This window comes from Crocuta crocuta, unplaced genomic scaffold, assembly GCF_008692635.1.
Source record: "Crocuta crocuta isolate KB4526 unplaced genomic scaffold, BGI_CrCroc_1.0 scaffold396, whole genome shotgun sequence".
NCBI classification, from domain to species: domain Eukaryota; kingdom Metazoa; phylum Chordata; class Mammalia; order Carnivora; family Hyaenidae; genus Crocuta; species Crocuta crocuta.
In genome coordinates, this window is record NW_027533259.1 from 2,870,447 (window position 1) to 2,894,746 (window position 24,300).

Below are 24,300 nucleotides of genomic sequence, written 5' to 3' on the forward strand. Positions count from 1 at the left end.
TTCACCCTATTTCATACCTCATGAAAGACCAGGGCAGGCTTAAAAATTTTTTTCTGATCAGTTTTGCAAAAAAGAAAAATGAAGACAGAAAAGAATGCTGGTTGGATTTTATGAACAAAGAGCTTTCATTTTTCTTTGAAAACGTTCAATTTGAAATAATTTCAACACAACACTCAAGCATTATGTTGTCCACTTTCTTTTCTCTAAATTAAAATGTATCCAGCTGTTGCTATTTTGCATTACTTGTTTATGAATATTGAACTGCAATAAAAACATTCTTTATTGTGCTTGGGTCTCCATATTTGGGTGGGGAGGATAATTGTGGTGCAAGACAGGAGAGGATTTGGTGGTAGCTGCACAAGAAAGAATTTTAAAGAGATCTGCTGAGTATCCTAATACAATTTTACTTTTAGAAATACCTCACTTCACCAGAAGTCTAACAGGAACTTTACTGAAATTTTAAACCACTAATTTACAAGATGAAAAGAAGTACTTCTCTGTATGAAACCAATTGTGTATATATTTTTCTTTCTGCTTTACTACTTCACTGGCCATTATAATCACTAATTCTTGGTTAACTTGAAATCAACTCAAATGGCAAAGCAAAACCTAAGACATCTGATGCTTCTTCCACTTTAAAGAGACTTTGGCCAAAGTGTTAACTACTCAATGTGGTATAGGAAAAAAGAACATGTGGTCCTGTGCCTAGATGCGCTATTGTGATGAGAGGCAGGAAGGTGAGGAACACAGGCGACGGGGCTCAAACACCCGGACGTTCCGTCCCAGCTCCAACTCAGTCAGGCAGGAAAGCTTTTGCAGGCCTTACATAACATGCTTGAGACCCGCCTCACTGCGCGGATGGGAGGATACAGTCGGCACCAATAGGGCCCATTGGCCAGCATATGCGGAGAACATACGTGGTCTACGCAAGCACTTTAGGAGATGGGATCCTTAAATGTAGGCATTCAAAAAACGGTCAACAGACATTGTAATAAGCTTTTCTGACAAATGACACCAGGTATCACCTTTTATTGTACTACAGAAAAAAGACATCTGGAAACATACAATTTTGAAACGCTTTATTTTTGTGTAATGATTATTAACAAGTCTAATAAGGTTAGGATTCTAACAAAAAGAAATGTTTTCATGAAAGTCTTCAGGGCTCAGTTGTATGTCATATAGCGGGGAGTAGCACTGAATTTGGCATAAGACTTAATGACCTTATTTACAGCCTCCAGGAAATCTTTCTCAGTAGCAATTTTTCGCCGTGCTCTGATAGCAAACATACCAGCTTCTGTGCAGACGCTTCTAATCTCAGCACCTTTCAAACAAAAAGAAAACAGTAGGCTTATTAAAGCTGCCTGAACAGACAGACCGGCAAATACAGTGAGCAAGACCTTTAAACCTACCGGTGCTATTTGGACACAGTCGTGCCAACAGTTCAAACCTGATATCCCTTTCGACACTCATTGAGCGAGCATGGATCTTAAAAATATGAGTCCGACCCTAAAAATAGGGGAATTAAATATTAAAATGGGAAAACATAACAAGAAGGAAAAATTTCAAGAATCCCTTCTCTAAAATTTTCCTACCTCTAGATCTGGTAAGCTAAATTCAATCTTTCTGTCCAATCTCCCTGGCCTCATCAGTGCTGGATCCAAAGTGTCAGGTCTGTTAGTGGCCATAAGCACTTTAATGTTCCCTCGAGGATCAAAACCGTCCAGTTGATTGATCAGCTCCAGCATCGTTCTCTGTACTTCGTTGTCTCCTCCAGCACCATCATCAAAACGAGCCCCTGAGAGCACAAAAGGAAAAATAAGCTCTTCACGTCCACTCGGGACAGCACTGTGTGTAACCTAGAAGTACTGCAGATCTCCGCTCAAATCAGTACTCCAGCGCAAGTGGACGTCTCACTTTTAAGCATATTCTGTAAGAACAGCCTACTTTACAGAAAACTAAATCAGAAAGTGCATCTTTCAAAAAGACTCCTCTTAGATATATTTAAAAGGGGCTCTTTTAAAGTATTAAGTCCTCGGGGCACCTGGGTGGCTCAGTCGGTTAAGCGTCCGACTTCGGCTCAGGTCATGATCTCACGGTATGTGGGTTCGAGCCCCACATCAGGCTCTGTGCTGACAGCTAGCTCAGCACCTGGAGCCTGTTTTGGATTCTGTGTCTCCTTCTCTCTCTGACCCTCCCCTGTTCACACTGTCTCTATTTCTCTCTCAAAAATAAATAAAACTTAAAAAAAAAAAAAAAGTAAAGTATTAAGTCCTCTTTGAGGAATTTTGGTTTTTAAATCACTCAAGAACACCTCCATTTCTAACACGATATACACCTGGATAAGGCACTGGAATCCACATGACCTTTAGAACTCCAATGGTGTCTGACTCCATGTAAGAAACTATCATACTCTTCTAAATTTCTCCAAAAGGTCCTTAAAAATACGGCTAAATCCATAATACAGTAGACCTGTAACAGCTTACATCACACTGATTTAGATGTGAGAGAGTACTCTAGATTAATGTCAATCTCTCATTTCAACCAAAATAGCTTTAAAAAAAAAGGGGGGCCTCCAAACATATATTTTCCTTTTTAAGTTGTATAAATATATATTGTTCTACTAATGTATTATGTACACTTTAATAAAAAAATTGAAAAATTTTTAAATGAGATTAAAAGTATGAAGAAATATTCTAGATTTTCTTCCTGCACGCTAATACTATTTGATACACAGTCTACTTTGGAAATTACAGCTTGAGAGCATCCTGACATCATCATAAGGCTTGTTCCAAAAATACTATAGAAGTAACTTCAGAGTCACAACACTACATCCATATGCTGTGCTCACACTATGGGTGGCCCTTGAAGACATTAACCAAAGAGGCGTCCAAACCGAACAACACCATCCATCCAAAAACAAGACTCGAGGTAACCTAACCGCAGTCCCCAAACAGCATTATAGAGTGCAACTATATTTCCCAGTCATTTTTGTCACTAAGTTCATTAACTGTCTGAACATATGCCACTCCTCCAGCTATTAAGAATTATTGCTCTCAAAGACCATTGTAACAGTTCAGGCTTCCACACGAGTATCTTTCAAGGTCTATCTCCTTTATTATGACTTCAAACCTCTCAGAAACCCATAAAATTGATGAAGTATGAACTATCATTCCCTTTAGAAGGCAAGTGAACAGATGCTCAGAGTAGTTAGAATAACCTATCTAGATCACACAGCTAAAACTTTATTTCATCAAATCGATGAAGCCAACAATAACATTACTTTATGTATACTTCACGAAAAACCACCACCAGTTAAATTATGCCCCAAAGCTTTCTTTACTGTGAAGTTGTATCCTGAGTTAAGAGTTGTTAAAGTATGAAAACAAGAGTCATGTGAATGAAATTAGGAAAAGTACAAAGATAAAGACTTGGAGAAATAGCAGTGCTCTATGTTTCTTTTTTCCTAATATTTCTACTGGTTATTAGATCTTTTCCGGCATGCCAGAGCTCATATGAGAGCTGGAATTAAAATTTTGTACAAGATTAACATATCAGGAGAACTCTACACATATTACCTTAGAACGCTCACGAAACCCAATCTTAAAGTAGTTCTCTAAAATAGCACTCATACCTCCAATAGCATCAATTTCATCAAAGAAGATAAGGCAGGCTTTTTTTGTTCTGGCCATTTCAAAGAGTTCACGAACCATTCGAGCCCCCTAATGAGAAAAATAATTTAATTCAGAGTTGGTTTAAAAAAACTTTCAAGTACAGTAAGAAATTATGCTTCAAACCTTTCAATATTCCTAAGTGTTCTCAAGTATTACCTAAAGCTTTTAAAAAAAGTGAAGCTTGTTACCTATTCCATCAAATTAATCTCATGAGCCTCAAAACAGTATTAATTTCATGATTCTCTATCTATTATATAACCAATAACTTCAAGACTTCAAGAGGCCAAATTAACACTATTAAATGCACCATTTCAATCAGTTAAACTTGAGGAAATAAAAGAAGGTATCTGATTTATCATTTGATGATCATCTGATCACCAATTTTTATTTTTAAGTTTTGATCAAGGAATAGAAGTATACCTTAACTAATACAGCTCCTTTACTAATTCTTATTCTAAGTATACTAGTCATTAATGTTTCAGATGCAATATATACAGTCCTAGACTTCCTCCCTAATGAAAACATATATACACATGTATACGTTTGTGTGTCACACATACACAGACAACTGTGTTCTTTCTCAGGAGAATATGAAACGTTGCCTCTGAAATGAAAGTATACTTTTAAATGCACCATCCACCACATTTCTGGGGTCTTATACACCAAATCTGTAGAAAAGACCCCAGCATAGTGATTAAAAATTTTAGGCAGTTGCTTATTTAGGCAGTTGTTTATGACCACAAGGGAAGGCTGGTGGCTTCTGAACTACAGATTATATACCATCGATTAAAAAAATTTTAAGTCTCAGTCCTTCAATGTGGAATTGATGAGGGAGTACAGGGCAAGCTGAGGGCAAAGTATAGGCCAACAGCACCCTCTCCCCCCTCCCCGGTGGACTATATGTAATATCTCTAGGACACTCCTGGCTCCCCAAGAACAAAGGAAAGGGATTTAAGTGCTTGCCATGGTGATGTGGGAAACTAAGGCAATTGAGAAATTAAATTCCCTTACCACCTACAGCCCACTGACAAGTCCTTGAAACAGGCAGAGTGCCCTCCTTCTAGGAACTCAGCTGCCTGGATGCAGTGTGTGTGTGTGAGTGTGCGCGCGCGCGTGTGTGTGGTGTGTGTGTGTGCGCGTGTGTGTGTGTGTGTGTGTTTTAAACACACAATAAAATGTTTTTATTTTATTTTGAGAGACACAGAGAACAAGTGGGGGAGGGGCAGAGAGAGGAAGACACAGAACCTGAAGCAGGCTCCAGGCTCTGAGCTGTCAGCACAGAGCCCAAAGCAGGGCTCAAACCCATGGACTGTGAGATCATGACCTGAGCCAAAGTCAGATGCTTGACCGACTGGGCCACCCAGGCGCCCCTGGATGTACTTTGCTAGGGACAAAAGTGACTTTTGGCTTAACATTATCCCAACCTCAAGATCCTGTAGGTCTACTTCCTTCATCTCAACTGCCCCAAGATATATAATGGCAATCACAGTCCAAGCTTACGCGCCACCCCCCCCCATATACATTTGAAGGGTCTCATGACTGAGGTTTTATTAAACAGTAATAAATGGTGTTTCCCTAGCAACAGCTAGCCCCTTATGGTCTTAGAAACCTTGCTTCCAAAATACCTTAGAGACTTACTCTATCCCTGACCAACCCCCAACCTGTGGGTATATAATGAGTTACCCCAGTGCAGTTCTTTCTGCCCATGGGTCCTGTCCCCATTCTTTAATAAAATCACCCTTTTGCACCAAAGACGTCTTCAACAATTCTCTCTTGGCTATCAGCTCCAGACCCCACGAACCCCCCTTATCACCCCAAAACTTCATCAGAATTGCTATTCCACATTACATATCTTTGGTGGGGCTATATATTCTTTGATCAATTTACTTTACCTCACCGACATACTTCTGTACAAGTTCAGATCCAATAACTCGAATGAAGCAGGCATCAGTCCTGTTAGCAACTGCCCGAGCACAGAGTGTCTTTCCTGTGCCCGGTGGGCCAAAGAGCAGCACACCCTTGGGAGGCTCAATGCCAAGGTTAACAAACCTCTCTGGCTGTGATGGAGACAGGATGTTTACATTTATCACTTAGGTATGATAAAAACAAAACTACTTCTGTATCATTATATTTAAACCAAAATTATCAAGTCCACAATCTATATACTTGATCTAAATAAGAATTTTACTTATTCTAAGACATAAGACCTAAACTAGACTCCTATCAATACATTATGCTGAACAGCTTTTAAAGGTGTTTCTCCTATCCAGACTTAAAACATTTTCCCTCTAGTTAAAAAAACTATACATGCCACATATTGACAGGTTTCTAGTCAAAAGTTCCAAAAATACAACAGTATTATGGTATTTAATATTCTAGTTTTCCATTATCCTCCTCAGCTTAATTTGATTCCAGTTAAGCTTATTTCCTCTTGGTATCATTAAAACACATGGTTCCTTCTACAACAACTTATAACATATTTAACATCTTGCTAAAGGTTACACCTCAAACTCCTGTCACTCAAAACAGCAGATCATTCGGTTTAGAACAGGCCTGACCACCACTCTGAGCCCAATTTGCTTTCTCTCTTCTGGAACATACCCACTCACCATACCTCTATCTTCTGCCCCATCGAAAATTTTTCAGTAAGGAAAATATAAAATTTTTAAAGCTATCTCATGACAGGCAATTTTAGTGCACAGACTCAGCCACCTACATGAAGTAATGGGGTTTCAACTACTTCTCGAAGTTTCTCAATCTGTTCCTTACAGCCACCTACATCACTGTATGTGACATCAGGTTTTTCTTCCACCTAAGAGAAGGATGAAAATGTAGAACATAAAGCCACAAGCTTTGGAATACTAGTTCAAATGTTCTATCCGGTAGAGCAGACCCCATACCCTACAAGAAAAATCAGACTCCTAACAAGAATTTTTTAAAAAATGGAATACATCGCCCATGTTCTAGAACCTCTTGCTGTATTACTTGCTATGACACGAGAGACAAACCAGTAAAAGACAGATATAGACTTTCTCATGTGAAAACTGTTTAAAAAATTTTCACAACTCTTCAGTACATGTCCACATATTGACAGGTTTCTAGTCAAAAGTCCCAAAATTCTTTGAGACGGATGCAACTGTATTCAAAGTCATGCCATTCGTTTTCCCTCCCGCATCTTCTTACCTGCATCATGGTAACTGTTGGATCAATCTTGGGAGGCAGCGGAATGTGAATTTGATACTTATTTCTGTCCACGCTAAGGAGGTAAAAAAGATCCTCACTCAATGCATTTAAGAAACTTACTGAGTTAATTACATGTACTGTATGTAACTTCCTTAATCCTCCTAACCATCCTAGAGCAAGTGTTTCCTCTCCTTACATCACGTTACCTTCAACAGACTAGTAAACTCAACTCTAAAATCCTGCATTTACTTTATGTATGACATATAAAGCCATTCACAAAAAGCTCCGGTGGGGATGGGGGAAAGGAGGTGGGTGGGAGTTCAGGAAGCAGCTGCAGAAGGAAGGATGCCCAGCTGCCATACTCTGCTACACAGTATCCCTTGTATTTATGGCACTCAGCTCATTCATTCAAAAGAAAGCGAAGGATGTGAATGTGACATGGTATCTTTAATGAAAGCAGAGTATTAAAAAAAAAAAAGTATTTACTGTAAGTAGACTCTTACCCAACTCTCATCCCTTCTTCAATGTCAGTAGGTGCCACCTGATCACTAAGGTCCACCACAAACTTGGCAAACTGCTTCACGTTGATAATGTACTTTGGGTCCTCCGAATCAGCATTGATGATCTTTGTACACCTAACACAGCAAAAGGCTTGATTAAAGAACCTAAACCACTAATAATGAATTTAAGTAACTAGATTCTTTCCTGGGCAAGCAGTAACTAATGAGTAGGTGTAAATGAGAACTGCAAAAATTAAGCCACTTATTAAAGATCCTTTTCTACAGAGTATGCTCAACCCCAAGGGTCAATTCCACTTTAGCTAAGCTGTAAAATTTTTAAAAGATACACTCCCCTAGAAAATTAAACCCAAATAGTTCATCATTAAGAAGTTCTCAGGGCGTCTGGGTGGCTTAGTCGGTTGGGCGTCCAACTTTGGCTCAGGTCATGATCTCACAGTTTGTGGGTTCGAGCCCCACATCGGGCTCTGTGCTGACAGCTCAGAGCCTGGAGCCTGCTTCNGGCCACCCAGGCGCCCCTGGATGTACTTTGCTAGGGACAAAAGTGACTTTTGGCTTAACATTATCCCAACCTCAAGATCCTGTAGGTCTACTTCCTTCATCTCAACTGCCCCAAGATATATAATGGCAATCACAGTCCAAGCTTACGCGCCACCCCCCCCANATTCTGTGTCTCCCTTTCTCTCTGCTCCTCCCCTACTCATGCGCTGTCTCTATCTCAATAATAAATAATAATAATAAACACTAAATTATAATAAATTTTTAATTTATTATAATTAAATTAATTATTAAATATAATAAATACACATAAAAAAATTTTTTTAAAGTTCTCTGTGGTGCCTGGGTGGCTCAATCAGTTAAGTGTTCAATTTCCACTCAGGTCATGATCTCACAGTTGGTGAGTTTGGGCCCCACCTCGAGCTCTGAGCAGATAGCTCAAAGCCTAGAGCCTACTTTGGATTCTGTCTTCCTTTCTCTCTGTTTCTCATGCTTTCTCTCCCTCAAAAATAAACTTTAATTAAAAAAATTTTTTTAAAGTTCTCTAATTTTTTTTAGTTTATTTATTTTGCAAGAGAGAGGGTACAAGTGGGGAAGGGATAGAGAGAAGAGAGAATCCCAAGCAGACTCTGCACTACCAGTGCCTACTGCAGGGCTCGAACTCACAAACCATGAGATCATGACCGGAGCTGAAGTCAGATACTTAACCAAGTGAACCACCCAGGTGCCCCAAGGAGTTCTCTAATGTCTTGATTTTTCATAACTATATTTCTTTATACTCCTCTCTATCTTAAGTTACTTTCCATTTTATTTTCCCTTTAGGAAAACAGTCATTTTGTCCTACATCAAATTAGGTAATAAATGTGTTTTTATTTTTTTCTGAGTTTATACTTCAAATCCATTTTTATCATTGTTACTATTTTTAACTTAAATGTATTTTAAATTTCTTCTGTGTAACATGGTGAAGGCAAATTTGTAATACCATGTACATGATAATAGAAAGTAGTCTAGGGGCGCCTGGCTGGCTCAGTCAGTTAAGCGTCTGACTCTTGATTTTGGCTCAGGTAATGATCTCAGAATTGTGAAATCGAGCCCAGTGTCAGGATCTACACTGTGCATGGAGCCTGTTTGAGATTCTCTTTTCTTCTCCCTTGCATGTGCAGGTGCTCTTTCCCTCTTTCAAAAAAATTTTTTAAAAAAGAACTCAAAGATAAATCTAACAAAGTAGAGCAAAAAGACAAAAAAAAAAAAAAAAAAAAAANAAAAAAAAAAAAAAAAAAACCCACAGGACAGAAAGATTAGCATATCAGCAGAGATATTCAGGAGGCCCAATTTCCAAAAAACAGAAATCTGATGTCTGGAACAGAGGACCAAGAACATGGGAAATTAGTAACGAGTAATTTCAAGAAAAACTGCCACAGTGAAGGCCAGGAGAGCCCAGCGCTGAGATGAAATGGACCAGTAATGAAGCACGTCATCATGAAAGTTCAGAACCACTAGAAGGAGGAGGCCCCACCCCTCGCACATGACAAACAGGTCCCATGTACAAGCCTGGGATTCGACGGCTTCAGACCAAGAAGACCGGGAGCTGGAGGACAATGCTGCCTTCAAAATTCTGAAGACGGAACTTTATACCAACCAAGACTTTTTCGGTCATGTGGTCTCCAAATATCACCTCCCGACTGACGTCTTGCAGGAAGCTCGGAGAACAGGGCCCACCTAACGCGGGTGTAAGTAAACCAAAAAGACAAACTCGTGGCACACAAACAAAAGGAGAGAGACAAAGGGAACCTCCAGGGAAAGAGGTCACAGGACGCTTGCGATTCAGCAGGTTGACCAGCCCACCGAAGCAGGCCGGCGAGAACCGGGAAAGACTTCTTCAGGAAAATGGACTGGAGAGAATCCCGGTGCAGAGGACGCACCCGAGGTACACGTGAGAAAAACCTGATGGACTTAACACATCTGATGAGCAATTCAGTGGAGTTTTTAATATATGTAGAAAACCGGGCAAATGAGAAAACAAGACAGTTATGACAAGAAAAACAAAAAGTGGTACAAGAAAGAAAAAGCAATCAGTTTATTTGCTACTTGCCTCTTTATGAATAGCACTTCTTAGCCACAGTTATGAAAACAATGAATAATGATCTAACCAAAATGTTAATATAATCAGGAGGTTGTAAGGATAGGAAAAGTATATCTTTGGGATGAAGGAAGAGGAAACAAAAAGAAATCCTCAAGCCAAGAGATGATTATCTAAAGCTAAAAAAAATGAAGATGCAATCTACAATACACAAGACTTTGCATTGTCCGTAGGAATCAGGAAGATAGAAATCAAAATGACCAGCTATAAATTTTGAAAATAGAGTCTCCAGGGAAGAGGAGCTGGGAAAGACAGGTATTTTTATAGAATTATTTAACTCCTTAAAACCAAGAGAAGCCAGAAAAATAAACCAAAATAAATGGAAAAGACAGAACAAAGGGAGTGAGCGAGGAAGGAAAAGAGTAGAGGAAAAAAAAAGCTTTAGCTACAGTAAAAAGGTAAAATGAAAACAAAATTTTCAATGATTAGAATAAAACACAGAAGAATATAATCTTGAATTGGGCTAACGNCGAAAGTCGGACGCTTAACCGACTAAGCCACCCAGGCGCCCCAAATTGGGCTAACGCTTCTTGAACAACATTCAAACCCAAAAGGCATAATGAAAATATTTACATATTTTATTTGCCTCCTAAAAACTTTAAACATTAGTACAACAAAAGGTACCAAGAAGTTAAAAGTCAAGTGACAGAATGGGAAAAAGTATTTGTAGCATATTGAAGATAAGATTAATATGTACAATATGTAAAGTGCTCCTAAATATTCATAAGAAACAACCCAGTAGAACAAAATACAAATGGAGAGAGAAATACAAATGTTTAATAAGAATAAGAAGCAGCTGCATACTAGTAATCAGCACAAAGCAAATAAACGACATTTCCCCCCAAATGGCAAAAGTGTAAAAATTGATGATCACATATATCAGGCAAACAGCATTTGCCTCAAAACGTCATGTTAAGGACTATGAACTGGTCAAACCACCTTTTTCCAGATTTTCAAAACTGCAAATGCCTTTGACTTCATAATTCCACTGCTAATAAATTATACTAAGAAATATAAGCACACATATAGAGAAATATTTAACACGAACACTCAATGTAGCACCACGTAGGATAACAGAAATTGTAAACATACCAACATCTACAAAATATTATGTGATTTTTAAAAAAATTTTTTTAATGTTTTATTTATTTCTGAGAGAGAGAGAGGGGCAGCACGAACAGGGGAGGATCAGAGAGAGAGGGAGACACAGAAACCGAAGCAGGCTCCAGGCTCTGAGCTGTCAGCACAGAGCCCGACGCGGGGCTTGAACCCACAAACCGTGAGATCATGACCTGAGCCAAAGTCTGACGCTTAATGACTGAGCCACCCAGGCGCCCCTGTGATTTTTGAAACCAAGAGAAACAAGAAATAGAGGCACTTAAAAAAAAAAAAATCAAGATATGTTCCTTTGCATGCAAATATATACAGGAAGGAACAGGAGGACTAAGAAGATCAAACTATTTTCAGCTAAAACTGCAGAAGGGGCAGTGAGACAGTGAAGATGAGGTTTTCATGTCTTCATCTGATCTTTGTGTATCATTTGAATCTTTTATATGATAATGTCTTCATCTACTTCTTGAATAATTACTGAAGGCATAAAATTTAATCCCAGATACTTCTGTAGAAAGCTTTATTTATGTGGAATTTGGAATAAAAAATTGTATGAACTATTGCATTATACCCAGGATTCTAAGAAGTGCTTGAGCATACAGATTAAAGTACATTTCCACGGAGTGCTATGCATACCTCGCAACCTGCAAAGGCTGTTCACTCTGCAACGTTTGCTTATCTGCAGCCAGATCCCAGAGTGCTGGTGGGGCCAGGCCAGTATCAGATTCTTTGATACCTACATAAAGAAGGATGACAGGGTTCACTGAAATGTAATGCATCACCTGCAAGCAAGCTTCCTCAGCCTCAGCACCACTGACATTTTGGACTGAATACTNGGCAGCATCCCCGGCCTCTAGCTCCTGGATGCCACCAGCACCACCTCTCAGTCATGAGAATGAAGAGTATCTCCAGTCACTGCCAAATGTCCTGGGTGAAGGGGATGCTATGGCAAAATCACCCCAGTTGGAAACCACTGGGGTAGCCACAAGCCAAAATCCAATGCCATAGTTGACAAATCCTATGAAACTTCACCACTCAAGTTTCCAACTCATGAGAAGAAAAGTTTCCAACTACTGGGCAATAGCCCACTTACTTCAGCAATACCATGTGAGACCACATTTTTATTTGCTAAGAAATTTTTAGTTGTTTATAGAGTTTACCAAACTTGTCTCTGACCAATAGAAACATTACTTGCTTAAAGGATGATGTTTTTGCTTAACTGCTTAAGCATCATATTTGGTTGTAAAAAGTAGTGAAAGATTATTAAAGGAGATCCAATTTCTTAATAGGAAGGATAATAATTATTTTTATCTGTCATTCATGAAGGAGTAACATCTGTATTTAAACTCCTTTGATATAATTAACGCAGTACCTTTAAAGACAAGAGACAAGAATAAAGAAATACATACCAGTAAGCTCATTGATCTTCTTGAGAAGTTGCTGAATGTCATCTTCAACCTGCTTTATCTGCCTAGAGTAAGTGCTCTGACCCTAGGAGATAAAGATCACTTTAATTAGAACATCAAGACATCAACAGTTTATGAAACTGCAGACAGAAACTTTTAACAGTTACAAACTCAACAGCTATTACTGTCCCAACGCTTGTGAAGTGGAAGCAGAGAGAGTATATAATTTTCAGAAGTAGTCCCAAACCAACATTTTTGCCCAAAGAGACAATGCATTATTACGCAAGATAGCAAATGAAAATCATGCCTAAATAACCCAACTACAAGCCCATTTCTATGCATTAAAACTTTACATTTCAGATCTAATTCAGTTACAAACATTTTAAATATAGTAAACATCTGTGTAAATTATTTCAAATATATTTCAATATAGCACCACACTTAATTACAAATAGTATAAAAAATGCATGTGCTTTAACACGCTAAATATTTACTTTCTGATCTAATCTAGAGAGAAACTGGTATGTAACTTTTTACAGTGAGGATTGTTATAAACTGCTAGACAATCTCTTCTAATTTTTTTGGGGCCATTTGGGGCCAATACCAACAATAGTTCTTATTTCAACATAAAACATGTATATTTGGTAGACATTGAAAGGACTTACATAAGTTTTCAGCAAGGCAATATCCCCCTCATCCAGAGCTAAAATAAGAGAGAGAATACATCAGATTCAAAAAGAGGAAAGTAGAGCTAACAATTCTCTTCTGTTCAATTTAAATCCATTAATTGAAAAAAACTATGCAAAGTTGTAATGATATAAATACAACCAACAACTAGTTCCTGGACGCCAGGGTCTTTTATCTAATTGGGTGAAGGCCGAATTTTACAAAGTATAAAACACAGATGTTGGAGAGTCTCAAAGGGAGGTGACACAAAAAGAATAGGAAGCCCACAGAACAGAGTTTGAAAATCAAAACGACCTAGGCACTAGCAAAGTCCCATCAAAGTCATGCATTTGCCAAGTAATGTTGGAAAACCCACTTAATCTAAGCATCAGTTCTGTCATCTAAGAAACAGAGATAACACTAATTTCACCCTCACAGTGTTGCTATAAAGGTCAGGTAAAATATGGGTGAAGAAGCACATAAAATTCTATACACGTTAATCATAACTATATGCAAGGAATAAATCTATTAATACATTTACAGAATGATGGCATACCCAGAAAAATGCACAGATGAAATGTTAAATCTCTGTGACTAAGTTTTCCACCAGGTGCCTGAGTAGCTCTGAGGTCCGCAGTGTCCTAAAACACTTTCAAGGCAAACAGTAGAGCGTGGAATGAAAGCAGAGAGAAAATCTCTTTGGTGGGGGGAGGTGGAAAAGTAGAAAAAGCAGTGCTAGGAGAGGTTGAAGCTGTTTAGGGAGGTAAGAGAGAAAAGAAAGGACAAACAAAACAAAAACCACTGCAAGAATGTTTTTAAAACAGCCTGTCAGGAACAAAAGATGAAAAGAGAATAAATATGGGAACTAAAAGGGGAAGAGACCCCGTGAGCTCGGTGCGCAGATCTCCTGCACTGTGAGTAGAAGTGTCAAGTGGCAGAGTCTCTACAGAGTAGTTTCGCATTATCAAAATTACAACTCCATTTCCAAGATCTACCCTTCAGCTTGTGTTTATGCCTATGGTAAAGTTACACAAACGAGGTTATTCATTGCTCTAGAAAAGCCAACAGATTGAAAGAAATCTAAATTTGCATCACTATGGATTAATTATATGTATTACTACTCACCCAAAAAAGTGGAATACTATGCAGAAGCAGACAGACAGCACTGCCTTTCTATATGCAAAACAGTATGAACTTATCCCTCATACACATTAAGATCTAAAAAAAGATACACAATGTGCTACGTTTACGTAAAGAACAAACGCCTGTATGTGTGTGTGTGTGTATATATATATATATATATGCACAGAAAACGTCTAGAAAGATAACGCAACATGGCAACACTCGTTGCCACGGTGGCTCACGCATGGATGGCTGCGGCCAAGGACCAGACACTTTTTCAAGGTGTCTTTTTTTTTTATGCCTTTAGCGTTTTCAACCATATGAATGAACTATGTAGTCAAAGGAATGTTTCCTAAAGAGAACATTGCGCCTCAGGATCCCGGCTACACAGTGACAGCACCAAGCCATCCCACTTGAGGGAGACGAGGACAGAATGGGCCCCCTGGTGACCAAGCACCGCCAAGCGGGGAAACTTCAAGGCCGGCAAGGCCAGGCAGGGTGCCTACCTTCTTCAGGACCCGAGAGCGGAATACGACCAGCGGGAGATGAACACAGAACCTCGACTAGCTTGAAGGACACAGAGGCAGCAGGCAGGGTAAGCCGACTGCCGCCCCCGACTAAATCATCGGGGGCACAAAAGGGACACAGCGCCGAGGGGCAAGCGGGAATCTCGCCTCTCCTCCCGGGCCAAGCCTCGTCCTGCTCCGGCTCGGAGCCCCTGCCTGTGTCAACTGACCTCGGATGGGCTTGTCGTCCTTCTCCTCCTCTTTGGTTTTCCGCTGATCGGCACCGAGGTAATCCGGCATTTTCGGAGCTCCCAAAGGCTCAGGGCTTGGCGATTACACAGCACCTCTCTCGCTTCCGGTGGCGCCGCTCTTTCCTTTCCTCACCGGAAGTAAGCGGAGCTCTACGGACCCTTTTTCTCTGAGCACGAGAACCGGAAGGGGGCGCCGAGGGACGCGTCCTCGCGTCCCGTTCGCGGTTCAGCGGACTAGGAAGCGTTCCCTGTGGAAGGAGAACGCGGGTGGTCGCTGGCCCCTCACCATGGGAAGATTCCCTTAGCGACAGAGTTTTGAGACCAATCCAGGCTCAGTCGCTGTATTTAAATCCTGGTTTAGTCATTCATGTACTGTGCATTCTTGGGTAACTTCGTTACTACCTCTGCTTTAGTTTTTCCTTTGCGTTGTGCAAGGCTTTAAATAGCAGTGTTTTCCAAGTCTCTAGCATATTAGATACGCATTAAGTAGTGGCTAGATCTACAAACACAGTGAAGGGAAATGGAAGTTGTTCGTTAATTTGATGTTATCATGGGATGCGGAGATGAAGAGTTTCAATTTTTGAGCCTCCTGCCAAAGACGAGTGGTACATCCCTAGGTACAGGGAAGTCTGGGGAAAGAGCAGGTTTAGAAATAAATTACTTTAGGAGATGAACAGAAATTGAGTAGTTAAGATATAACTACAGAATTTAGAAATGAAAAATCTGACCCTTTGCATAAAAGGACTCAGTGCATAGTGAAGAGACAACCTACTGGATGGGGAAGGTATTTGTATGTCATATATCTGATAAGAGATTAATATCCAGAGTATATGAAGAGATACCAATCAACAAGGAAACAGCCACTTTTTTTTTATATGTTTACTTTTTTTAAAGAGAGACAGGGTGTGACCATGGGAGGGGCACAGAGAGAGGAAGATACAGAAGCCGAAGCAGGCTCCAGGCTCTGAGCTGTCAGCAAAGAGCCTAACAAGGGCTCACACTCAGGAACCATGAGATCATGCCCTGAACCGAAGTCCAAAGCTTAACCAACTGAGCCACCCAGGGGCCTCAGAAAACAACACCATTTTAAAAATAGGCAATGGACTTGACTAGAAATGTCCAAAGAAGATAAACAAATGGCCAGCTAGCATATGAAAAAGATGCCCAATACCCCTAGCCATTTTCATTTCAAAACCATGAAATACTGCCTTACACCCATTAGCATGGCTATTATCAAAAAGGGTAGGGGGGAGTAAGGTAAAAGAAAATAAAGTGTTGGTGAGGATGTGAAGAAAAAGGAAACCTTCTGCACTGTTGGTGGGAATGTAAAATGGTGTGACCTCTGTGAAAAATAATAGTGTGGCTGTTCCTCAGAAAATTAAAAGCAGAATTACCTAATGATCCAGCAAGTCCAGTTATGGATATACTTGGAAGGATGGAGACCCAGTCTCAAAAAATAGTAATTTATATCCCCATGGTCATAGCCCCGTTATTCACAAAAGCCAAAAGGTGGAAGTAATCCCATTGGCAGATGAATGGATAAGTAAAATATACTTAACAACGGAATATTATTCAGCCTTAAAAAGGAATGAAATTCTGCAATATGTTAGAACTGTGAGACACTGTGCTAAGAAATGGTACCTGGAGGGGTGCCTGGGTGGCTTAGTCGGTTAAGCGTCCGACTTCCGCTTAGGTCATGATCTCGCGGTTCATGGGTTCGAGCCCCGCGTCGGGCTCTGTGCTGACTGCCAGCTCAGAGTCTGGAGCCTATTTCAGAGTCTGTGTCTCCCTCTCTCTCTGACCCTCCCCTGCTCACGCTGTCTCTCTCTCTTTCTCTCTCTCCTAGAAATAAATAAAAATATTAAAAAAAAAAGAAAAGAAATGGTACCTATAGTAGTCAAATTCATAGAGACAGAAATTACAATGGTTGTCGCCAGAGACTGAGAGGTAGAAATGGGGAGTTGTTATTTAATGGGTATAGAGTTTCAGTTTTGCAAGATTGAAAGACTTTTGAAAATTGGTTGTACAACAAAACAAATGTATTTAACACTACTGAACTCTACACTAAAAAATGGTTAGTATGCGAATTTCATGGTAAGTGTATTTTATCACAATTTTTAAAAAACCCCATATAGCCTTAGAGGTCATTGTAAGACTGGATGGGGTAGGTGTGGGGGGAAAAATGGATGGGGTAGGTGTGAAAAAAAATTAAGAAAGCGAAGTCAGGTTACTTTGAGCCTTAGAGCCCATTTTAACAAATGGTTATATTAATTAAGAAAGGGGTTGGGGAACCTGGGTGGCTCAGTTGGTAAAGCATGTGACCTGGGCTCAAATCATGATCTCATAGTTCCTGATTTCCAGCCCCATATCAGGTGGGCTCTCTCCTGTCAGGGCTCTAGCCCAGATCCTGCTTCGGATCCTTTGCACCCCTCTCTCTCTGCCCCTCTCCTGCGCGCGCTCTCTCTCTCTCTCTCTCTCTCCCTCTCTTTAAATCAAGGAGTCAGGGATAGGTTTAGGGGGAAATGATTATCTTAGTTTTTGAAATGTCAGTTGTGAAGTGACAATTTTGTCATGGGGTAGATAACACGACAATTCAATGTATTTCACAGTGAAAATGTAATTCATAGAAAATAATTCTCTAACTTTGGGTGCTCTTTTCCAAAGGGTATCGCATCAAGTCTTTCATTTTGTACCTATTCCAGATACTGGGGGCGGCGCGGGGAGCGGGGGGCGGGGCCTAATATGGAGGGCGTGTGCTTGAATCTTCATTGGCTGGTTTCCTTTTGCTAGTTCTTGCTTTTGACCTTAGGAAGGAATCATAGTAAGAGTACAATGGCTTTTATTATACATTAAACAATTAAGTTCCCGAGTTCTGTAATTGATAATATCTTGGGGAAACAACAACAAAAAAACCCTTCATGCTTTTTAGAGCAGAGTAAAAAGTTTGCTGGCCTTCGAATAGTATCTAACCTTGAGGAGGTGTTCTTCACCAAATGTTATGAGAATTAAATGAGACAACTCAGGTAATTACTGAGTAATATCGCAACAAACATAGGCTGCCATTATTATTTGGGTAAATGCAAATGTATTACAGGTAAATATACAAAATTCTCTCTAGGTGTATACAGACTACAATAATTGTTCTCAATACTAACTCATAGGTATCTTTTCATTTTTTATTTATATAAGTAAAGCTACTTGAAAAATCAGTGGTCAGTCTCGGGTAAGTAGTGATTTAAAAGTAAAAAGAATATAGTAGGAGCGCCTTCAGAAAATTATGCTCCACATATCGCACCGGGTGGAATAAAATAATCTTTTCCGCGGAGGAACTGAAGAGTCTAGGAACCTTTCTTTTGCGAGTCTTGTTCCCCAGCCGGACCCGAGTCAATGGAGTAACTAGGCTGCCGCACACGTTGGCGTGCTGTGTGGGGGTGGAATTGGCCTCCTCACCACGAAAGATCCATCCCGGAAGTAGTTATTGGTTGTCTCCATGCGCCGGTTCCTGGGCGTCGTAGAGCCAAGGCGCGAGGCTCGGACCGAGAGGTAGAGCCGGAGGGGACGCTGAGCGCCCCCGGCCCGGGACGCGAACCGCTGAGCCCGCGGAGCCGGCCCCGGCGCCATCATGCTGCTTCTGCCGAGCGCTGCGGACGGCCAGGGCACCGCCATCACCCACGCTCTGACCTCTGGTACGTGCCCACTCAACCCCGGCTCCGTCCCCCTAAGCCGCCCCTGCCTCCGTCCTCCCGCCTGCGTGACCCCGCAGTCTCTCTATTCTTGTCCTTGGTGACTGGCACCCGGGTGCGTGGGCCGTGACGAGTGCCTTTTTCCTCCAGCCAAAAGAAATCTTTCCCCAGACTGGAAGAAGGGAGGGGGCGTCTTCTTTCTGCCCCTACAGCTTCTTCCTCCTTTCCCCGCTGCTGACTCATGGATCGGGCGGAGCGGTTCGGGGCCGAACCTCTAGTACCCTAGAGGGGTTCTTGTAAGCATCTCCTGGCCGAGGGCAGGAGCCTCTGCCCGCAGTGAGCTCCCACGTGCCTCACGTCGTACAAAGCCTTGCCGGTGCTCTGTTAAACACCTTTCTCCCTCTCTCTGTTAGCTCTTTGTTTTTTAAGAGTCAGAACTCAGACCCTGCTCCTCATACTCAAAACTTCACTATGAAAAGCGCTTTGCCGGTGATGCCGCTAAGATTTGTGTAGACAGACTTAAAGAGTCATTAAGTGAGAGTTGACTGCCTCTGTAGTTTCGTAAGTTGAGAGCCCAGGACAGTGGTGGATGTGGTAAACTTAGTCTCTGGTTTCAGCGTTCCACATTAATTACCATCTCCACTTTTAAAGACAGTTGTTGGATTTTGATCATATCTCATGGCACATGTTGCGTTCTGCTCGCGGAAGTTTCTGTGATCTTAAACCAAGAGGAAAGGCTTGAAAGGTGATGTTCTCTCGATCCTTTTGTAGTTCATAAGCATGATGATTGGGTGTTCACGCCGTTGTGTGACATGTGCCACCCTTAAACCTTGTTAGGACGCAGGCACATAACCCGTCTGACGTGAGAAAAAGAAAAAAAAGAAAGGTGGTGATCTTAAAAGCCATACCATACGACACCTAGTACTTCTTGAACATAGTGTTTGAATCCTCTTCCTGTATATGGTACAGGAAATCTTAATTTCCTAAACTGACTAAAGCATGAAAAATGAATTAATTTCAGAAAATCATGGCCCTCAGGGACAAGGGGAGACTTGAGTTACTTATTGCCTGACAGGGCAAGGCCTTTTGCTTTCACGTGGACTGTGAAATTAATGTGTTCAGGGTTGTTGTTTTTTTCCCCTGACTCAGATTACCTTTTTTGAGTCGTTAATGTACAAATGTACAGTGATTTATCTCCGCTTCTGAGGAATGATGATAAAACCTTACTTTGATACAAGCGGTTGTGGTTTTCAAAGTGGTTTCAGATGTGGTTTGTCATTATGTATTCCAAGGAACCATAGGAGGTAAATATTGTTCCCATTTTACAGTTGAAGACATCTCTGACTCATCTCACGTAGTCACTAATTGTCGGACCTAGACTAAGTCCAGAACTTTCCATTTCAGATCTAGAGCTTTTACCCTATAGCATAGGTGTGTTAGTAAATCCTCTTTAGCTACCTGGAAAATCCTTCCAGAACAAATCATTGCTAGTGAGTTCTGAACATTTTTAAAAGCTATCTGAATTCAAGGTTTTAATTAAGATATTTTGAGTTGTTTTTAGAAAAAATTTTTGATGAGGTTAGTTTTTTCAGACAGTTTATCATTTATTGTTTTATTACAGTTACTGGTCTAAAAGGAAAGCAGTTAGCAACAGTTCTCCCTGTTCCTCACCTTCCTCTCATACCTTCAGAAGAGTATTGATTTATGGTTGACATCGATGGATGTTTTGTCAGATAACTCGACGAGGTGGATTGAATACTCGTGAATACTAGGAAATGATTATTGCTAACCCTTATGTTAACTGGATTGCAGGCATACCTTGTTTTATGGCATTTCACTTTATGGTACTTTAGTGATACTGCATTTTTTACACATTGAAGGTTTGTGGGAACCCTGTGTCGAGCAAGCCCATCGGCACAATTTTTCCAGCGTATTTGCTTACCTTATGTCTGTGTCACATTTTGGCTCTACAGTATTTCAGAGTTTTTCAATACTGTTTGTTATGGTGATCTGTGATCAGTGATTATGACTAGCTGGCAGCTTGGATGATGCTTACCATTTTTTAGCCGTAAAGTATTTTTAAGTTAAGGTATATCCATTGTCTTTTAGACAAAATTATTATTGTACTCTCAATAGACTACAGCATAGTGCAAACAGAACTTTTATATGCAATGGGAAACCAAAAAAATGTATTTGATTCACTTTTTTGCAGTATTTTTGCTTTATTGTGGTGGTCTGGACCCAAACCTGCAATATCTCCCAAGTATCCCTGTACTGCAAGTATTTCCTTACTTGATGGTTTTAAAATTACATTCTGATGCTATCGTTTTGATCTTATTTATTGCCTTGAAATAGATTTATTCCATGCAATACATTGAAGCCTCTCTTAACAATTTCAATCACAGCCTCAACACTCTGTCAAGTTGAACCTGTGGGAAGATGGTTTGAAGCTTTTGTTAAGAGGAGAAACAGGAATGCTTCTGCCTCTTTTCAGGAACTGGAGGATAAGAAAGAGTTATCAGAGGAATCGGAAGATGAAGAATTGCAGTTAGAAGAGTTTCCCATGTTGAAAACACTTGATCCCAAAGACTGGAAGGTATTTAATATCTGAATCTTTTGTTCAGTCAGATGCTTTGTTAGGCAAAGGCAGTTTTCCCACAAGTTTTCTATCAGTAAACCATGTTTTAAGATGCTTCAACAAGAGAACCATAATTGAGCACCTCTTTATTAAGCTCTGAGGGAGATGGCCATAGGATACTGTCTCTGCTGGAAAAATCCAGGAAGTTTTCACAGAAAACCTAATGTTTGAGCTGGCCTTAAAAGAACGAGTGGCAGTTTGTGAAGCAGAGAAGGGGATAAAAAGGTGATCTGGGCAGAAGGAATAGATCTACAAAGACACAGAGGAGTAAAGTCGTGTACCGCCTCTTCAGGGATCAGTGAAGAATAGAGTAGGATGTTTGAAGGGTGGTGGTGAGAATTTAGGTCTGAAGCAGAGTCTAGACCAGATTTTGTTGTAGTGTCCCTTTTATGCCACGCTGGGGAAGGAACTCGGATTTTATTTTCAGGGCAGTAGGAAGTCATCAAAAGTTTCTGAGCTAATTTTAGCAAAGTAATTCTCCTTGCAGTACAGAAAATTACTTGAAAAGGGAGGGCAGGGCTGGAGGGGAAGTGAATAGTTTGTTGTTGTAGGGCAGGTGCAATAATCCAAGCCTGCAGTTGCATACTTTAGCTAAATTTGTGGCCGGGTTTTGAGGAAGAGGGACATTGGCTCTTTTTGGAGGTAGGCTTAGTAAAGCTTGGTGACGTTGGCTGTGCGGTACAAGAGAAGGAGACATACTCAGAAGACCTTTGAGCATTCCAGGTTGAATGACCTGCCACTGTCTGATATCACTCACTAACACTGGGATGCAGGGAAAAGGAAGTTTGTGGAGGGAATGTGGTGTTTGTGTTCAAGTTTGGCTATGTCAGAATTGAGGTTCTACTAACATACTGGTAAAGTTTCCTAGTAAATGGTTAGAAATTGGTCTGTGACTCTGAAAGGATAGAGCCAAAAATATTTGCAAGTTGTTGGCAAGTCTTAGGTGGTAGTTGAAACTGTGGGGAATTGAACAAATCAGCCAAAGAGACGAATATAGACAGATAGGTATCATAAAGCTTAAGTAAGTAAGGCACTAGTATAATATTTAAATGTATATACTGTGGAATTAGAGTGCCAGAATTCAAATCTGGCTCTGCCCATTTAGTGTGGTGGGACCTTGGGAAAGTTACTTGACCAGCTAGTGAGGTAGCTAACACCTCAAAGGAGTTTAGTGAGGATTAACACAGTGATGCATGTAAAACACTTAACCTAGTGCTTGACATAGGATAAATAACAAATAGTAGGTAATGAATTCGTCTCTCTTGGCTTGTAGGATTAAATGAGATAAGGAGTATGTATAAAGCACTTAGAAAAGTAAGTGCTCAGAATGTTAGCTTAGTCACATATTGTCATATCGATTTTTTTTAAAAAGGACTGAATGTTGAGGAGCATGAATATTTAAGGGGTGGGCAGAGGAGGAGAAGCAGCAAAGGATACTAAGAAGGGTGAAAGAAGTAGAAAGAAAACAAAGAAAAAGACATTTGTTAGTTCCACGAAGGTTCATTAAATATCAGGCACTAGACTCTTCCAGAAACTAAGAGAGGAGGAAGTTTCAAGAAGGAAAACACAGTCACCGGTGTCACGACTTTGGAGAGGTCATCACATAACATGAATAATGATAAAACCCACTGACTTTGGCAAATGAAACTTAGGAGACTGCATTGAAAGCCCTTCCGGTGAAAAGGTTGGGATGGCAAGCAATTATAGTTGGGTTGAGTGATTACGAGGTGATGAAGTGGCGATCACAGTGCAAAATACTTTTTCATAGCTGAAAAAGAGTTCTTCACAGTTGTAAAGAAAAGAGAAAATAGTAACTTTAGGGAAAAGGAGGGCCAGGAGAAGATAGAATTGGGGGCCACTGAGGTCTACAAGAGAGAAAAGGAAGAAAGTCTTTGGTATAGAAAAGAACAGATGGTATCACAACAGGTAGCAGGGTTCATGCCGTTTGTTCAGTTGGTTGTGTCTTTCAGCAAACAGGAGCAAGCGTCTTGTACGTGTCAGACACTGTTCTGGGTGCTGAACAAGACAGTGTCACTGCTCCCACGTAGCTTAGATTCCAGTGAGGAGACAGACAATCAGTAAACAAAGATGTGGCCACCAAGTGCTGGGCGAAGAAGTAGAGCAGGATGATGTGACAGAATGTCCAGATGACTGCTTTAGATGGAGTAGGTGGGGAAGGCCTGTGCAGTTGACATTTAAGATAAAACCTGAATGACACATAAAGATCAGGGAGAATGGCATTCCAGGCAGAGAGCTTGTGCGGGGGCAGAAAGAAGTTCTAAAAGTGCCAGGAACTGAAGAAGGCAAATGGGTGGAACAGAGTGGATCAGGGGGTGGCGAGGAGGCAAGGAGCAACAGTCACTGGAAAGCCAGTGGAGGCTTTCAAGCAATGATAGTTTTTAAGTACTTTAGAGAGAACAAGAAGGAGCAGAATGGGCTGAGAAGGTTGTCTGTTTTAAATAAGGTGATAACATTTAACCTGAGGCTGAAGGATTAGAAGACGGCAGCCACAAGAAGAGGGGGGAATGTGCCAGGCGGGGAGGAGTGGATATCTGCAGGGAACTGCAGCACCAGCCTTGTATGTGGAAGCGAGTGACCAAGGGAGAGAGAGGCCAGGAATAGCGAGAGATAGAGGTGCTCTATGCATCTGGAGCTCCGAGGAGAGGTCTGTGCTCCAGTGAACTGGGGATTCATAAGTGTACACAGGGTACTAACTATATTCTAACCCTGGCACTGGATCACATCACTTTGAACTGAAGTATAGAGAGAAACAAAAGAAACCCCAGAGCTGAGCTTTGCGGGTCCTAGAGAAGCCAGTAAAAGTGGCTGAAAAAAGTTACTGGAAGGTGAGAGGAAAACGGTGAATGCACAGAAACACTAAAGATAATATTTCAAGGAAGGAGTCAGC

At 40.7% G+C, this 24,300-nt stretch overlaps 2 protein-coding genes and 1 non-coding gene across 5 annotated transcripts in view; 2 read left to right on the forward strand and 1 right to left on the reverse strand.

The window, feature by feature from the left end:
• Window positions 1-1,062: 1,062 nt before the first annotated feature.
• PSMC2 (proteasome 26S subunit, ATPase 2) lies at window positions 1,063-15,194 on the reverse strand. The gene is made up of 12 exons (XM_077746962.1): window positions 15,051-15,194; window positions 13,192-13,229; window positions 12,530-12,611; window positions 11,757-11,856; window positions 7,358-7,489; window positions 6,855-6,927; window positions 6,388-6,483; window positions 5,564-5,728; window positions 3,632-3,719; window positions 1,593-1,795; window positions 1,410-1,506; window positions 1,063-1,321 (listed from the first exon to the last, which is right to left on the reverse strand). Exons 1-12 carry the CDS (start codon window positions 15,118-15,120, stop codon window positions 1,164-1,166), a joined length of 1,302 nt encoding a protein of 433 aa, XP_077603088.1. The 5' UTR covers window positions 15,121-15,194; the 3' UTR covers window positions 1,063-1,163.
• Window positions 15,195-18,485: 3,291 nt separating this feature from the next.
• Window positions 18,486-24,300, forward strand: part of DNAJC2 (DnaJ heat shock protein family (Hsp40) member C2) — a 38,315-nt gene continuing 32,500 nt past the window's right edge. Inside the window, exons 1-2 of one of the 3 annotated variants that reach the window (XM_077746932.1) lie at window positions 18,486-18,757; window positions 21,160-21,350. In XM_077746932.1, coding sequence (XP_077603058.1) covers window positions 18,694-18,757; window positions 21,160-21,350 — 255 coding nt within the window. In that variant the 5' untranslated portion in view covers window positions 18,486-18,693. The remainder of the gene's footprint in view (window positions 18,758-21,159; window positions 21,351-24,300) is intronic. The other 2 variants (XM_077746933.1, XM_077746934.1) reach the window with 2 other exon arrangements.
• LOC144217432 (small nucleolar RNA U13) lies at window positions 19,514-19,617 on the forward strand. The gene has a single exon (XR_013330907.1). It is a non-coding gene; the product is annotated as a small nucleolar RNA U13 (small nucleolar RNA).